Genomic DNA, 12,885 nt, shown 5'->3' on the forward strand with positions numbered 1-12,885 from the left:
ATAAGAAAGGAATCGTCAGCATAAGCTTGTGCTACAAATGATTTAGTAGTTGGCAATTGCAATCCATGTAGTGCACCAGAAGTCAACAAATGATCCAAATATGTAAGCAAAGGATGAGTAGCCATAGCATAATGTCACAAACTGCTGACGTGTCAAGCCATTGAAGAACGGAGCCAACATACAGATCTCGACCGAGGAGCCTAATTCCTAGAAGCAGTAGCAGAAGAAGGAGAAGCAGCAGAAGGAGTTCTATCAACCTACAAAGTCTTGCCGAGTGGCCTATTTTAAAGAATAAGTCTTACCAACTTATGGGACCCCGTCCGATGGGGGCCAGGGGACCTAAAGAGATTAAAATAAAGCAGGGGTTTCCGCAATTCACGCTGACATGTTGACGTGGCAGGGGTACCGATTTCCGTGATTTACACTGGGCAGCTTTGCGCGGTAGCTTTTGGGACTAGATGCTTTTGGGTTTGAAGCTTTTCATGAAAAGTGCTGTTCATAGGCCAAGGGCCTTAAATATGTGCAAAGGGCTTGGTCTCTGTCACGCTTCTACGTGAAGGTCTAGAGCTTGGAGTACCGGCATTGTACTGAGTTCAGGCAATATAAAGAAATACCGAAAAGGGCGCCAAGGTTTGGTGCCAGTGCTCTCTCGGGGTGGAACTCCGCCACTCCCCGTCTCGTGTCGTGCATCTCTTTCAGTTCAGTTGTTATTTGGAGTGTTTAAAGTTGCTCAGTCTGTTCTTTTCCGTTGGCATGTGGTGCCTGTCCCCGTTACACATAAAGTAAGGCGACAGCCTTGTCTAAGAGATCTTTGAAATTCCAAGTAGCAGTAAGCCGGGAGCCAAGTATCAAGGAAGCATCACTATCACAGTAAATCCAGTACACTGTACGCTACAATCCCAATCCAAAACCTAATTGCGTCATAGCCATGGCAATGTATTAATAGTATCAAAGGCTTTTTGAATATCAACTTGAAGCACTAACACAACCTGTTTAGTATATTTGGCATATTCCAAGCATATTCCATGCCAATATATGCATTAGCCTGATTATCATCAATCTGCCTGCAAGGGATGTAGTAGTCAAGACCTAGTTGCCATCATATCATCACAGAGCATATCAAAGTATAAGCCCATCCATAAAGAAGCATGATGCAAAAGCAAGAGTCTCTGATCTATCGACAATTTGGAGCATTATCGTCATATATACAAGCGTGAAGCAAATATCATCTGTCCAAAGTGAACCCTGGATCATGCGGGCAATCATGGCGCCATAAATCCAATAGACCCAAATCAGATACCAAATCATCCAAGTTAATCATTCAGTTTTAAGCATATGAATGCGGCCCGTAGAGTTGTATTCTAGAGATGGGACATTATTGAAATCATCGCATAGGAAAGCATTATGTAGCGAAGCATAAGAAAGAAGTTCCCTGAATAGCTGAACACGATCCAGGAAGCATAAACTATGGAAACCTCAAAAATTTGAAGGTATAGGAAACATTGAACAATTAGCTAGCGGCTGAAAATATCATTATGAGCCGGTACAGGTTGCAACTCATGCCGAGCTACCATAACAATTTTGGAAAAATTTTGCGCACCAGCATAAAAGATATCATCTCTCTTTAAAATATCCATCCTGACCATTCAAAGCATGCTGATTTATGTTCTTCCAAACATACTATGTGCGGATGTATGTTATTTACGTATTGCTAAAATAGCCTTCATTTATTTAGATCACAGATGCCTTAGATATCCCCACCCCCCGCCCCCCAAGAAAAAGATCCTTCCATTAGTTAATAAAACTGCCCAATGGGCTACAATCTGCCCCTGCTAGAGAGGGCTACATCAGCATGTGGGGAGACTCTCCCAATGAACGAAAAAATATGTACAATGAGGCTAAATCAGGAGATGGAAGGAGGAAACAGCCACCCGGGTGGACGGTATTGCTGTCTAGGCGCGTCATGAACCATGGGAAGAAGGGCCGTGGCGCAACTAGCGGCTAGCCACTGGAACATGATGATTCGCCTCGGTTGTCTGCTGTCCCACAAACGCTGCCAAGAACTCGATCATGACACCCTCCTCCTGCTAGTGAATCGCTGCAACAAGACGAGCGTCCCTTTGCGTTATCAGTATGTGGTGACCCAGCCGAGCTGTGTACTGGAAGAAGGGGCTCCCCGGGTAATCGGCTGGAGTAAAGGGATCCCGCCAAAACCACTCCCCCAGGTCCCACTGCACTCGCACCAGGGGGCGGCTTTCCAAGCCCAGAGCCGCCAGTGTCGTGACTCAAGATCTGACGGGTCGGGGTCTATGATACAAGTCCTCCCATTCAAGCCCACAACTCTGATATGTTGAAAACAGCACTCGGCCACCTCTGGTGCCTCAGTAGTGACTCTGTGGAGGCGGCCCTCCCTCTGAACCTCAAAAAACATGCAGGTACTCATGTCTGAGCAAGCCCTAACTGAGATGAGGATCTCAGTGCCTCAGGCAGGAGGCCCTTGGAGACCTTCCACCAGATGGATTTTCATAGAGATGCGCAGAGTTGGATTGAGCATGAGATTGAAGGATCGTTTTACTGTGAGCCTGCTTCGCTCCTGGGAGCAGCTGCGGAGAGGCCTGGAGCAGCACCGGTCCACTCGCTCGGAGGAGCGCCTGAGACAGCCCCTTGTATGGAACCCCATGGTCAGCACTTAGAGAGGCCACTTAGTTGGTAGTAGGCCTCATTTCTTGGGGTCCCATGGTTGAGGGTCCAACACGCACTCTAGGTGACTGGCTACAGTTCTCAGGTTTGTCAGAGGAGCTTCAGAGCATTGAGCTACAAGGCATGAGAGGGGTTTAGAGCATGTGTCAGGACATCACAGAGGCAGTACCAGCTAAGTGGCTTACACCTCTTGACTCAGCAACGCACAGATGGATGGGGGCCTTCACGCAATTGGAGGTCCTCATCGTAGTTCGGCTTGCTCAAAGACTGTACCCTCCATGTTTTTTGAGCTACAGGGCGAGGGTCGACTACACAGAGTCTCAATAGAGGCCCCACACCTTTCATAGTGTTGTTTTCAGAGGATCCGAGCTGTGGGCATATGCGGGAGGACTTGTGTCATAGATCCTGACCTAGCAGCTCTTGGGACAGGCCACTGGAGGCTGTGGCTTGGGAGAGTTTTCCATGGCACGAGTGCAGTGGGATCTTGGAGAATGGTTTTGGAGGGACCCTTTCTCCTTAGCCGACCATCCAAGGGTCCCTTTCTTTCAGTACACTGTTCGACTGGGACATCACATACTGGCAGCACGAAGGGAGGCTCGTTCTGTTGCAGCACCTCATTGGCAGGAGGAAGGTCTCACAACTGAGTTCTTGTCAGCTTGGCGAGGTTGTGGGACGCCAGACAGCCGTGGCGAGTCACGTTGTTACAGTTGCTGGTTGCACAAGCTACAATAGTGGGGAGCTGGCTTGTATATAGTGGCCTCTCGGCAGCATGTGCAGCGTGTGACCATCCTTTGGAGAGTCAGCGTCACTGTCTTTGGGACTGCCCTATGGCTCAGCAGGTGTGGCTTCGGGTCCTTCGGCTGATGCCAGCTCTTTCCACAGCACGGCAGTACACTCGGGGGGCAGCTGCCAGGTGCACTCTCACGGGCTCTTCACTACAGTTTGAGCTATCCTCCACCAATAGGATGATAGTGATACAGGGGGGTCGACCTACACTCCAACCCGCTACAGAGCTTACTGCATAGGAGTGGTGCAGTGAGAGAGAGGTGTGTTGGGAGCTCGTCTGTGGCCTGACACTCTAGTTCATTTGGCGGGTCGGTTGCTTCCGCATCTTTGAGGCTCGCCTTGTGCCACTAGCGGAGACTGTTCGAGACTTTTGCCTGGAGCTGATCCATACTCTCAGGGGACAGTTTGAGAGACTTCAGGGCAACTCCGACCGCATGCGGGAGCGTAGAGAGGTGTTCCTTCGACTTTGGCGCCTTGGGTCTTTCTTCACCATAGTCCAGGGTGTGCTCAGATGGCACTACTGTCCACCTGTGTGGCTTTTCCCTCCTCCCATCTCCTGATTTAGCCCTCATTGTACATATGCTGTTTTTTCATTGGGAGAGTCTCCCCGTATGATTGTTGTAGCCCTCTCTAGCAGAGGTGGTTGTAGCCCTATGGGCAGTTTCATTAACTAGTAGAAGTATCTTTTTCTCGGAAAAAAAACAAACAAACACCACCAGAAACTCCCACTTCAATTTGAAATAGTGGGCCCCCATTTCCTTGACATTTTGCACCTCAATGGCCAACGCAGGTGGACGGTCCTTATTAGTGTCCCATAAAAAACAGAACCTATTTTTGTTTTCTATCGGCCAAGTGGACACAAATTATCCCAAAGTAGCTGCAATTTCATGTAAATGTCCCCTTAGGTACTCGGGAAAGTCAACTCTCTCAACCTAGACCCGACAACGATGCTTGATTAGTGATTGATAGTCCTTGTCGGGGACCATGGAATTACATGTACCAATTGTCTACCAAACATCAACGGAGAGGCTTCAAGCATAATTTGCTTATATTTAGCATCCGATTGCAATACATCATAAAATCCGTGAGTTACAAAATGCACTCCATCCACAAAAGAGCCGCCCACAATGGATTGTATCCATTGAGCATATCCTGAGCTAACAGCCAGGAAAAAAGATTATGATTCCATTTTTTGAGAATTTCTTAAGCGAGGACACAATAGACGGAAGCTTTATTTTGAAATTAAAGGTAGGAGGAGTATTGGACCATTTCTCCTTGCTTTTCACAAAATCGTCATACAACGCATCAAAAACAATCTAAGCATCCAAGGAGTCTTGATGTAGATTGTGCATCTTGTCTGCAGAAATATGTTGTCTTTTGTTACCATCAAGAGCTCCACATATACACGGTCGCATGCACTCACGCGCCCGTGCGCACGCACGCACGCGCACACACACACACACACACACACACACACACACACACACACACACACACACACACACACATATATATATGTACATATGTATGTATGTATATAAATAGATGTGTTTCATGTATTTCTAAATATGTATACATACATCTGGTGTGCATACGTTTCAAATTGGTAAGATAATGACAAAGTTCCGTGGAATTCTGATTTTAGGGTTTCTTGTTTTCACTGTATGCAGCAATGATAACATAGGAAAAGTTTTTGCAAGGGAGATGGTGGGACTCAACTGCTTTCCTTCTCCTCCATCCACTTGTCTCAAGCAATTAGAACATTCTGTGTCCTTATTTGCACATAGCAATAATGAGACTAGCCATCAAGATAGGTAGCAATGGATGTTCTTTTTCTCTTAAAGATGATAGAAGCAATTTTTGCATTGGTTAATCAATGTGTGTGTGTGTGTGGATGTGTCTAATTGTAGTGTGATGTATATGTGTGTGTGTGTGTGTGTGGGTGGGTGTTTCCCGGCGTGTGATGTGTGTGAATGGGAGCATGTATATGTATGGGTATGTGTGGGGGTTGAGAGAGAGAGAGAGAGAGAGAGAGAGAGAGAGAGAGAGAGAGAGAAATGAAATGAAATGAAATGTTATATTAACGTCTTCAAAAGGCCAAATGACCTATGAGACCAGAAAGTTACAATGTGGTGGATTTGATACCAAGTCAGTGTAACAAGATGACAAAATAAAATATTATGGAATCCTAGACTGCTGGGTGTGGACTAAGCAGCTAAAACAGAGAGAGAGAGAGAGAGAGAGAGAGAGAGAGAGAGAAATGAAATGAAATGAAATGAAATGTTATATTAACGTCTTCAAAAGGCCAAAATAACCTATGAGACCAATCAGTTACAAAATAGTGAATCTAATACCATGTCTGGGTACAAAAGAACTAGAAAAGAACTAGAAGTGGAACAAAATACTACTACTACTACTACAATCTAAAACTACGTGGGTGTAGCAGCTGATACAATAGGTACCCGGTAAACTGGATGTAACAGTGTGTGAAACAAAGATGGAAGAAATGGTGAGGATCCATCCTCATCTGCACTCTGGATGTCGAGAGAGTATGGCTCGAATCTTCTGTTGTAGTCTCCGTCGATGCTGTGTAGCTCCTCTCCTCAGTCGCGGTCGTTTGTATCTCTGTAGCTCCAATGCTCGGTCGATGAGAGTGCCAGTAGTGGTCGAATGAGTGTGGGACGAGCTCTGCAGTGGTGGTTGCTCCTCTGGCTGTCCCATATCTAGTGAAAAGAAATCTGTAATGTGTCTCTGGGACTGCCTCTCTCTAGCTCTCCCCAGTAAAGTGTCTCTATACCTGTGTAACTCAAGTAGATATAGTCCAAGACATCTCTGATCCTCATAACTCATGACCCTAGATAGAGGACCAAAACCCTCTCTGAATAAGCAGTGGAAACGCCCCTGTATCTCATAGAACACTGTGCAATGACATATGTAGTGCAACTCTGTCTCTGGCTCTCTCTGGCATAATCGGCATATCCTGTTGTCTGCTGGTATCCCTCTGAATCTACCAGTCTCAATCTCGAGCTGATGTGAGGATGTGCGTATCTGACCAATGGCACAACGCAAACCATGAGACATATGTGTGTCCATGTAGCTGGGTCGAATCACAAACCCATCTCCTGTGAGGTGGAGAAGATGCTCTCTATAGAAAGCCATCTTCGTGCTCAACTCCTGAGGCGGCTCTATCCATGTCCTCCTGGTGTCGAGCTGGATCAGGTCCTGACGAATGAGAGAGAGAGAGAGAGAGAGAGAGAGAGAGAGAGAGAGAGAGAGAGAGAGAGAGAGAGAGAGATGAAATGAAATGAAAGATTTTAATAACGTCTTCGAAAGGCCGAACTTGGCCTATGAGACCAATTAGTGTCTCTATCTCAAGGCGATGTGACGAATTCATGAGCTAGCCAATCGCCACCCTAGACCCATGTGGTAAGAAGCTCTTCATGTATGTGGGTCCCTCTATGAATCCATCCTCCGAATGCTCATGAAGCGCTCTCTTTAGTACAACAGCTTCTGAGGAAGGGGCTGCCTGTGTGATATCTCAAATGTATAGCTGCCAAAGGTCCTCTTTCAAGACTCTGTTCCTCTCACTATACGAGGGGTGGATGTGTGGTGCATCTTTGGCATACTAGAATGGTGGAGGCGATCCATCTCTAGTCCTTGCTGTTAGAACCACTGTGTGACCTACGCATACCAAGATTCTCCCGTGCCTCAACCAATTGTCTGGGTTTCTAAGATGACCATGTACAGTTCTATGGGTTTTATGCATGTTAGAGTCTTTTGAACAGGAACTCGATTAGCTAATCGCTAATGCCCCACAGTACGCACAATTCCATGGCGAAGAATTGCGAAAATGAAGAGTTTTCTTGCACAAAAATTAGGGGAACTGTCCCATTGCGTGGGGAGCTCTTGAGACACGCGTATATGTGTTTGCTCCGCTCAAAACAATCTAAAACAGAAAATTACAGCTTGCTGTGTTTATTTGCAGGTTTAGGGTTTCACACATAAATTGCAAGATAACACCAAGGGAGCCTTGGGAAAGCCTTGGGGTGCTTATACAAGGCTTTGGGCACTTGACAGTGACCAAAACAGGAAATTACAGCACGCTGAAATTGACCTGGAGCTCACCTCAAAGCTTCTAAAGTGCAAGGGAAACCGTCCTAGATGTGCGCTTTTGACCTACAGGGGTCTTGGTGTCATTATGCTACCAAAACTGGGTCGAAATCCTGCAATTTCAGCCTTGGACAGCTTGGTGAGAGTTGGATGAAAGTGTTCGGGTCGTTTATTTGCAATTGAATAAGGAAATACCGAAAGAGGCGCTAGTCTTTGGGGCCTATAGGGTTTCGTTGTCTACTTGGGAGCACTGTAGCTACCAAGTCGTAAACTGTTGTGAAGTGGTGAATTCTAGCTACAGGTTAATTCGTGAAGCTACTTTGTGTCATAAAGTACAGGTAAAGTTAAAAAACGTATAGATCGGGTGAAAGCCAAAGTTTACCGCCCTTTAGTAAGGCTATAGGCTGGTTTCATGATTCCGTTGCCAGGACAACATCACTTTTTCCTCAAGAAGTGAGCCTTGGTTTGTTTTGGGTGAAGACACAAAGCACAGGTACTTGGAATTTCACTATGGCTGACAGGACGAATGACACTTGAGAATAGGGTTCCTCTTCACTAGACAAAAGGCTATTCCTACAGTGTTTGGCGAAAGTTCACGGGCATCAGTGTCTGTACCTTTTATTGATGTGAATGCGCCACAAGCTCAAGGGATAATGACTGGGCAACTAGATGAGGATGCATTCAGGACACAGTTGGTAGCTGCTGTGAATGTGTTTACCCGGTTGGTGCAGAACCCCAGGTTTATGGAGTTTCTGTAAGGTCCACCAGTTTCAGAGTAGGCAAAGCAACATTCTCACCCAGTAGAGCCCGTTGAGGCTCAAGGGTAGGTCTCAAATGTGACCCCGCAAGATAGGGAGCATTCACATGTTGCGAAGTCACTTGAGGCTCCAAGGCAAACCTTTTCTGTCCATAAACAAGTGGCTAGGACGCCAATTCCTCAGGCTATTCCAGTTTAGCTAGCCACCTTTGAGCGTCCAAGTGTTGGTCTAAATGGACAGGGAACTACCTTCCAGGCTATGCATCAGGTATTTCCACCATCCACGGGACATCTTGGGTAGTTTGGAGGTGGATCTGTGTTTCAAAGCATTGTTGGTTATGCGCCTCGAAATCAGCAGATATGACTGTTTGGGGGTATGCAAGGCGTGATGCCAAAACACCGTGTATGGTAATATCGGCTTACAAAGAGGGTTTTAAAGTACTCAAGGCTTGTTTGGGATTCCACAGGGCAATTTTGGTATGGCTGGCTTTTCCAATCAGCAGGCAAATATGGTACCAGGAAACTAGAATGCTAATGCCCAAGGAGCAGAGATGATTCCAACCACTGTACCCATGATGCAAACACTTCCCTATGACAATTTGACAGTGCTTGACAAGCTGAAACCATACAAAGAAGGTGGTACATCTGTGAAGTTTGATACTTTTAGTGGTTTTGAGGACAAGGTGAAGGCTTTTACCTTCCTCCAACTGTTTGATATGGCATATGCAAGGGGGGATTTTACAGAGGCTTCGAAGGTTTGGAAAGCTGCCACTTTCTTGAAAGGAAATGCGCGTTCATGGCGGACGAGTTATTGATGCAAGGACAGGCACCTGCCACATGGGTTTGCTTCAAACAGATGTTTGCATCTGCATGGCTGTCAATTGAGTTTGAAGTTGATGACATGACAGATTGGCACCAACTCAATGCGGCTCCCAATCAGACGTTTTGTAAACCGTTGCTTTCAGTAACTTCCTACAGATTTGTGTCATTGATAGAGAAGTACTGTTGTGGGCTGCCTAAGGGGTTCACGAATTACTACACAAAGAACACAGTGGCCACCCTTACTCAACTAATGGAGGTTGCCAACACTGGTCATACCTTGTTGAAAGGAGAAGACAATGGATTCCAGGGCAACGTGAAAAGGGGTCAGTCAAAGAAAAATTCAGCAAAGAAGCTTTTTGCAAAGCAAATTCTGCAGCTTCTCAGGGGTCAGGAAAAGCAGAGAAAGCTAAAGACTCAGTCGAGACGTCTCAGGCCAAGAAACAGTGTGCGTAAGTCTTTAGAGGAAAAGAAGGCTTTAATGGCTGAGGGTAAATGCTTTAGTTGCGAGCAGCCTGGTCACTTTGCTGTAAATTATCCAAACAAGAAGAGGTCAGCTGACTCAGATGATAAAGAGGAAGAAAGGAAAGAAGCCCAAACCCATGGCCAGTTTAGTGTCACATATGGTGGGATAGGCAAAATTTTGATGCCAGTAAGCTATGCAGAGCATGGTGTAGAGTCAGGGATCAAACAATGCTGGTCTTCTGTGATCGAGGTGCAAAGGTAAATTTTATCTTACTAGAGTTGGCCATCAAGTTGGGCATTAAAGCTGAAGAGATGGGGTACACAACTGAGACAGGTTTGGCATGTCCTGGCCATCAGAGTGTGTAACTCCCATCATTGGAAAGCTGCATTTGCATATTTAGTTGTACGTGGACATAGAAGAATTTTATATCATGCCTTTGGAAGGGTGCATTGCTTTGTTGGGAATCCCATGGATGTTCCGTGTACATGGAGTGTTGGATGTCTTCAGCAAAAAGGTCACCTTGCAACATAGGGGCAAAACTCACATCTTGGATGTAAAGCTAGAAGGAGAGTTTGTCCCTATTGTATCAGCTTCGGCTACCACTTCTGTAGTTTGTTGGCACATTCTTTGATGACATGATAGGTCTATCCGAAGAGTGAAGAGGAGCATAGGCATCATTTGACCATTGTGTTCAAAGAGTTACGCAGTAACAGGCTCCTCATCAACGGCAAGAAAAGTGAATTCTTCCTAGAAGAGATCCACTTTCTGGGGCATATAGTGTGAAAGGATGGTGTCCAAGTGGATCCTGCCGAAGTTGAAGCAATCAAGACATGGCCAACTTTGAAGACTGTGCATGATGTCTGTAGCTTCTTGTGACTGTGTTCCTATTACAAAAGGTTCATCCCAAATTTTGCTGAGATTGCCTCACCCATACATGCTTTACAAAAAAAAGAGGTCACTCTCAAATGGACTCAAAAATTGATTTCAGCCTTTAACTCTTGAATGAAAAGATGACTACGGATCCAGTAATTGTTTTGCCAAATCTTAGGAATTCATTTGTGGTCAAGCGTGATGCCTGTGGCAATAGTATTGGTGCAGTACTAATGCAGAATGGTCGGGTAGTAGCCTATGATAAAGCAGAATCTTGAAAGGGCCAGAAAAGAATATGCAAGTCTATGAGAAAGAGCTATTGGCTTTGATTCATGCACTCTCAAGTTGCAAACACTACTTGCTAGGTGCTGATTTTGTTGTCCAAACAGATCATCAAACCTTGCAATACTTCTTGACATAGTCAAAGTTATCTAAAAAGCATATGCGGTGGGCAAATATTTTGTCTATGTTCCACTTTTAGATTGTGCATGTGGAAGGCAAAAAGAATGTTGTGGCTGATGCATTGTCAAGAAAGCCACAAATTTTCAGCCGTGTCAATTCCTTATCATCATGAGCTTGATGATATGAAGGAACAATATGCAACTGATGAAGATTTTGCAAGGATCTTTGAACAATTGTTAGATGGACAACGCCACGAACACTATCTTCTCAGGGATGGTTTTATGATGAATGGATGGAAGACTATGTGTCACCATGCCATTGCGACATAAGGTTATGGTAGCAAATCATGTCCCACCGTATGTAGGGCATCGTGGTATTGATGCACCAATGAAAGTGGTCGATGCATTTTTTATTGGCCTACTTTGACGAGAGATGTGGATGCCTTTGTGCGAGCATGCGTAATATGCCAAAAAGTCAAGTTTGATAGGCAAAAGGCACTAGGGTTGTTACAACCATTGCCTATTCCAGAGAAGCCATGGGAAAGTATTGCTATGGATTTTATCTTTGATCTTCCAAGAACGCCGACACGGAAAGATGGTATATGGACCATTATTTGCAGGTTCAATTTTATTCCTATCAGGAAGAAGATAAAATTTGATTGGATGGCATGATTTTTTATGTACAATGTGTTTAAGTACCATGGTATGCCACAGTTAATTGTCAGTGATCGTGATCCTCGCATGACAAGTTTGTTTTGGAGAGGCTTGCTTGAAAACATGGGCACTACGCTCAAGTCTTTATCCTCATTTCATCCACAAACTGATGGACAATTAGAAGAGGCTTTCTACTATCTTAGATCTGCTTAAATGCTATGTGTCAGACAATAAGGCAAGTGGGAACAATATTTACCCATGCTTGAGTATGCATACAACAATATCTTGCATTCCTCAACATGCAAGGAACCCTTTGAAATTGTTGAAAGTTCCTCCCATTTTGCACACAAAAGAAGAGTTTTGAAGCAGATCGATGTGTAGAGAACATGGATGAAATGTATAAGAATATTAAGCTTGCCTCGGGAAGACTCAGGCAAAGTGAAAAAAGCCGCTAATCGTCATCAACGTGAACTCTTGTTTTCACTTGGTGATTGGGTTATTTTGCAATTTGAGAAGGCAAGATTAAAGAAGATGAAGGGCAAGGAAAGGCTGTTTCCCAATCTCAGCATGTATTATTAGTAATCGACAAGATCAGCAATGTTGCATACATGCTGAAATTGCGCGACATATGGAAGATTCATAATGTGTTTCATGTGAGTCTTCTAAGACCTTTTATGGGAGATGTGCCGAAAGATATGCCAGATGAGGATCAACCTGAAGTTGAGGAACTTGATGAGATCTTGATATGTGAGCATATTTTGGCGCATAAATAAATAAAAGTCAAGGGAAAAGTTGCAAGACGTTATTTGGTGAAGCTCAAAAACTATCCACCTATGGATGCAAACTGGATGGAAGAGAGTGAACTATTAGAGTCGCCAAATGTATTGTAATTCTACCTTGAAGCTTTTGTTTTATAGCTCATGTATTCTTCAACTTAGATTACTTCAGTAGAGCAAAGGTCAAAGGTCTTGACACGAGCTCAAAAGAGGGGTGATGCTGGAGCTAGCACTTCGCGTGTACATACAGATTCGGTGCAATAGAAGTAACCATTGCTTGACAAATGTTAAAGGTACAATGCTCACTTCTATGATAGACAAAAATGACAAAAGTATGAAGATTTCATTAAGTCGTTTGTACAAACGGTCTTTGTTGCGGATACATGCGATGATAAAAGGGTGCTATTCACACTAAATCATCTGTGGCATGTATAGGATGCATGCAATCGAGGACGTTGGCAATTTCAAGAGGGGGGTTATGTCACGAGACTGTGATAAACACTAACTTTATTCGTTGGTTTCCTTCCCTTGATTTTTATTTATTTT

At 44.7% G+C, this 12,885-nt stretch overlaps 1 protein-coding gene across 2 annotated transcripts in view; it reads left to right on the forward strand.

Annotated features, from left to right (window-relative positions):
* LOC147426511 (uncharacterized) overlaps positions 1–12,885 on the forward strand; it is a 122,331-nt gene that overhangs the window by 33,397 nt on the left and 76,049 nt on the right. For both annotated transcript variants that reach the window (XM_086498957.1, XM_086498958.1), the window contains exon 2: positions 5,157–5,300. In XM_086498957.1, coding sequence (XP_086355083.1) covers positions 5,191–5,300 — 110 coding nt within the window. In that variant the 5' untranslated portion in view covers positions 5,157–5,190. The remainder of the gene's footprint in view (positions 1–5,156; positions 5,301–12,885) is intronic.

The sequence above is a fragment of the Adiantum capillus-veneris genome, chromosome 24 (genome assembly GCF_014529385.1).
Source record: "Adiantum capillus-veneris isolate H3 chromosome 24, ASM1452938v2, whole genome shotgun sequence".
Taxonomy (NCBI): domain Eukaryota; kingdom Viridiplantae; phylum Streptophyta; class Polypodiopsida; order Polypodiales; family Pteridaceae; genus Adiantum; species Adiantum capillus-veneris.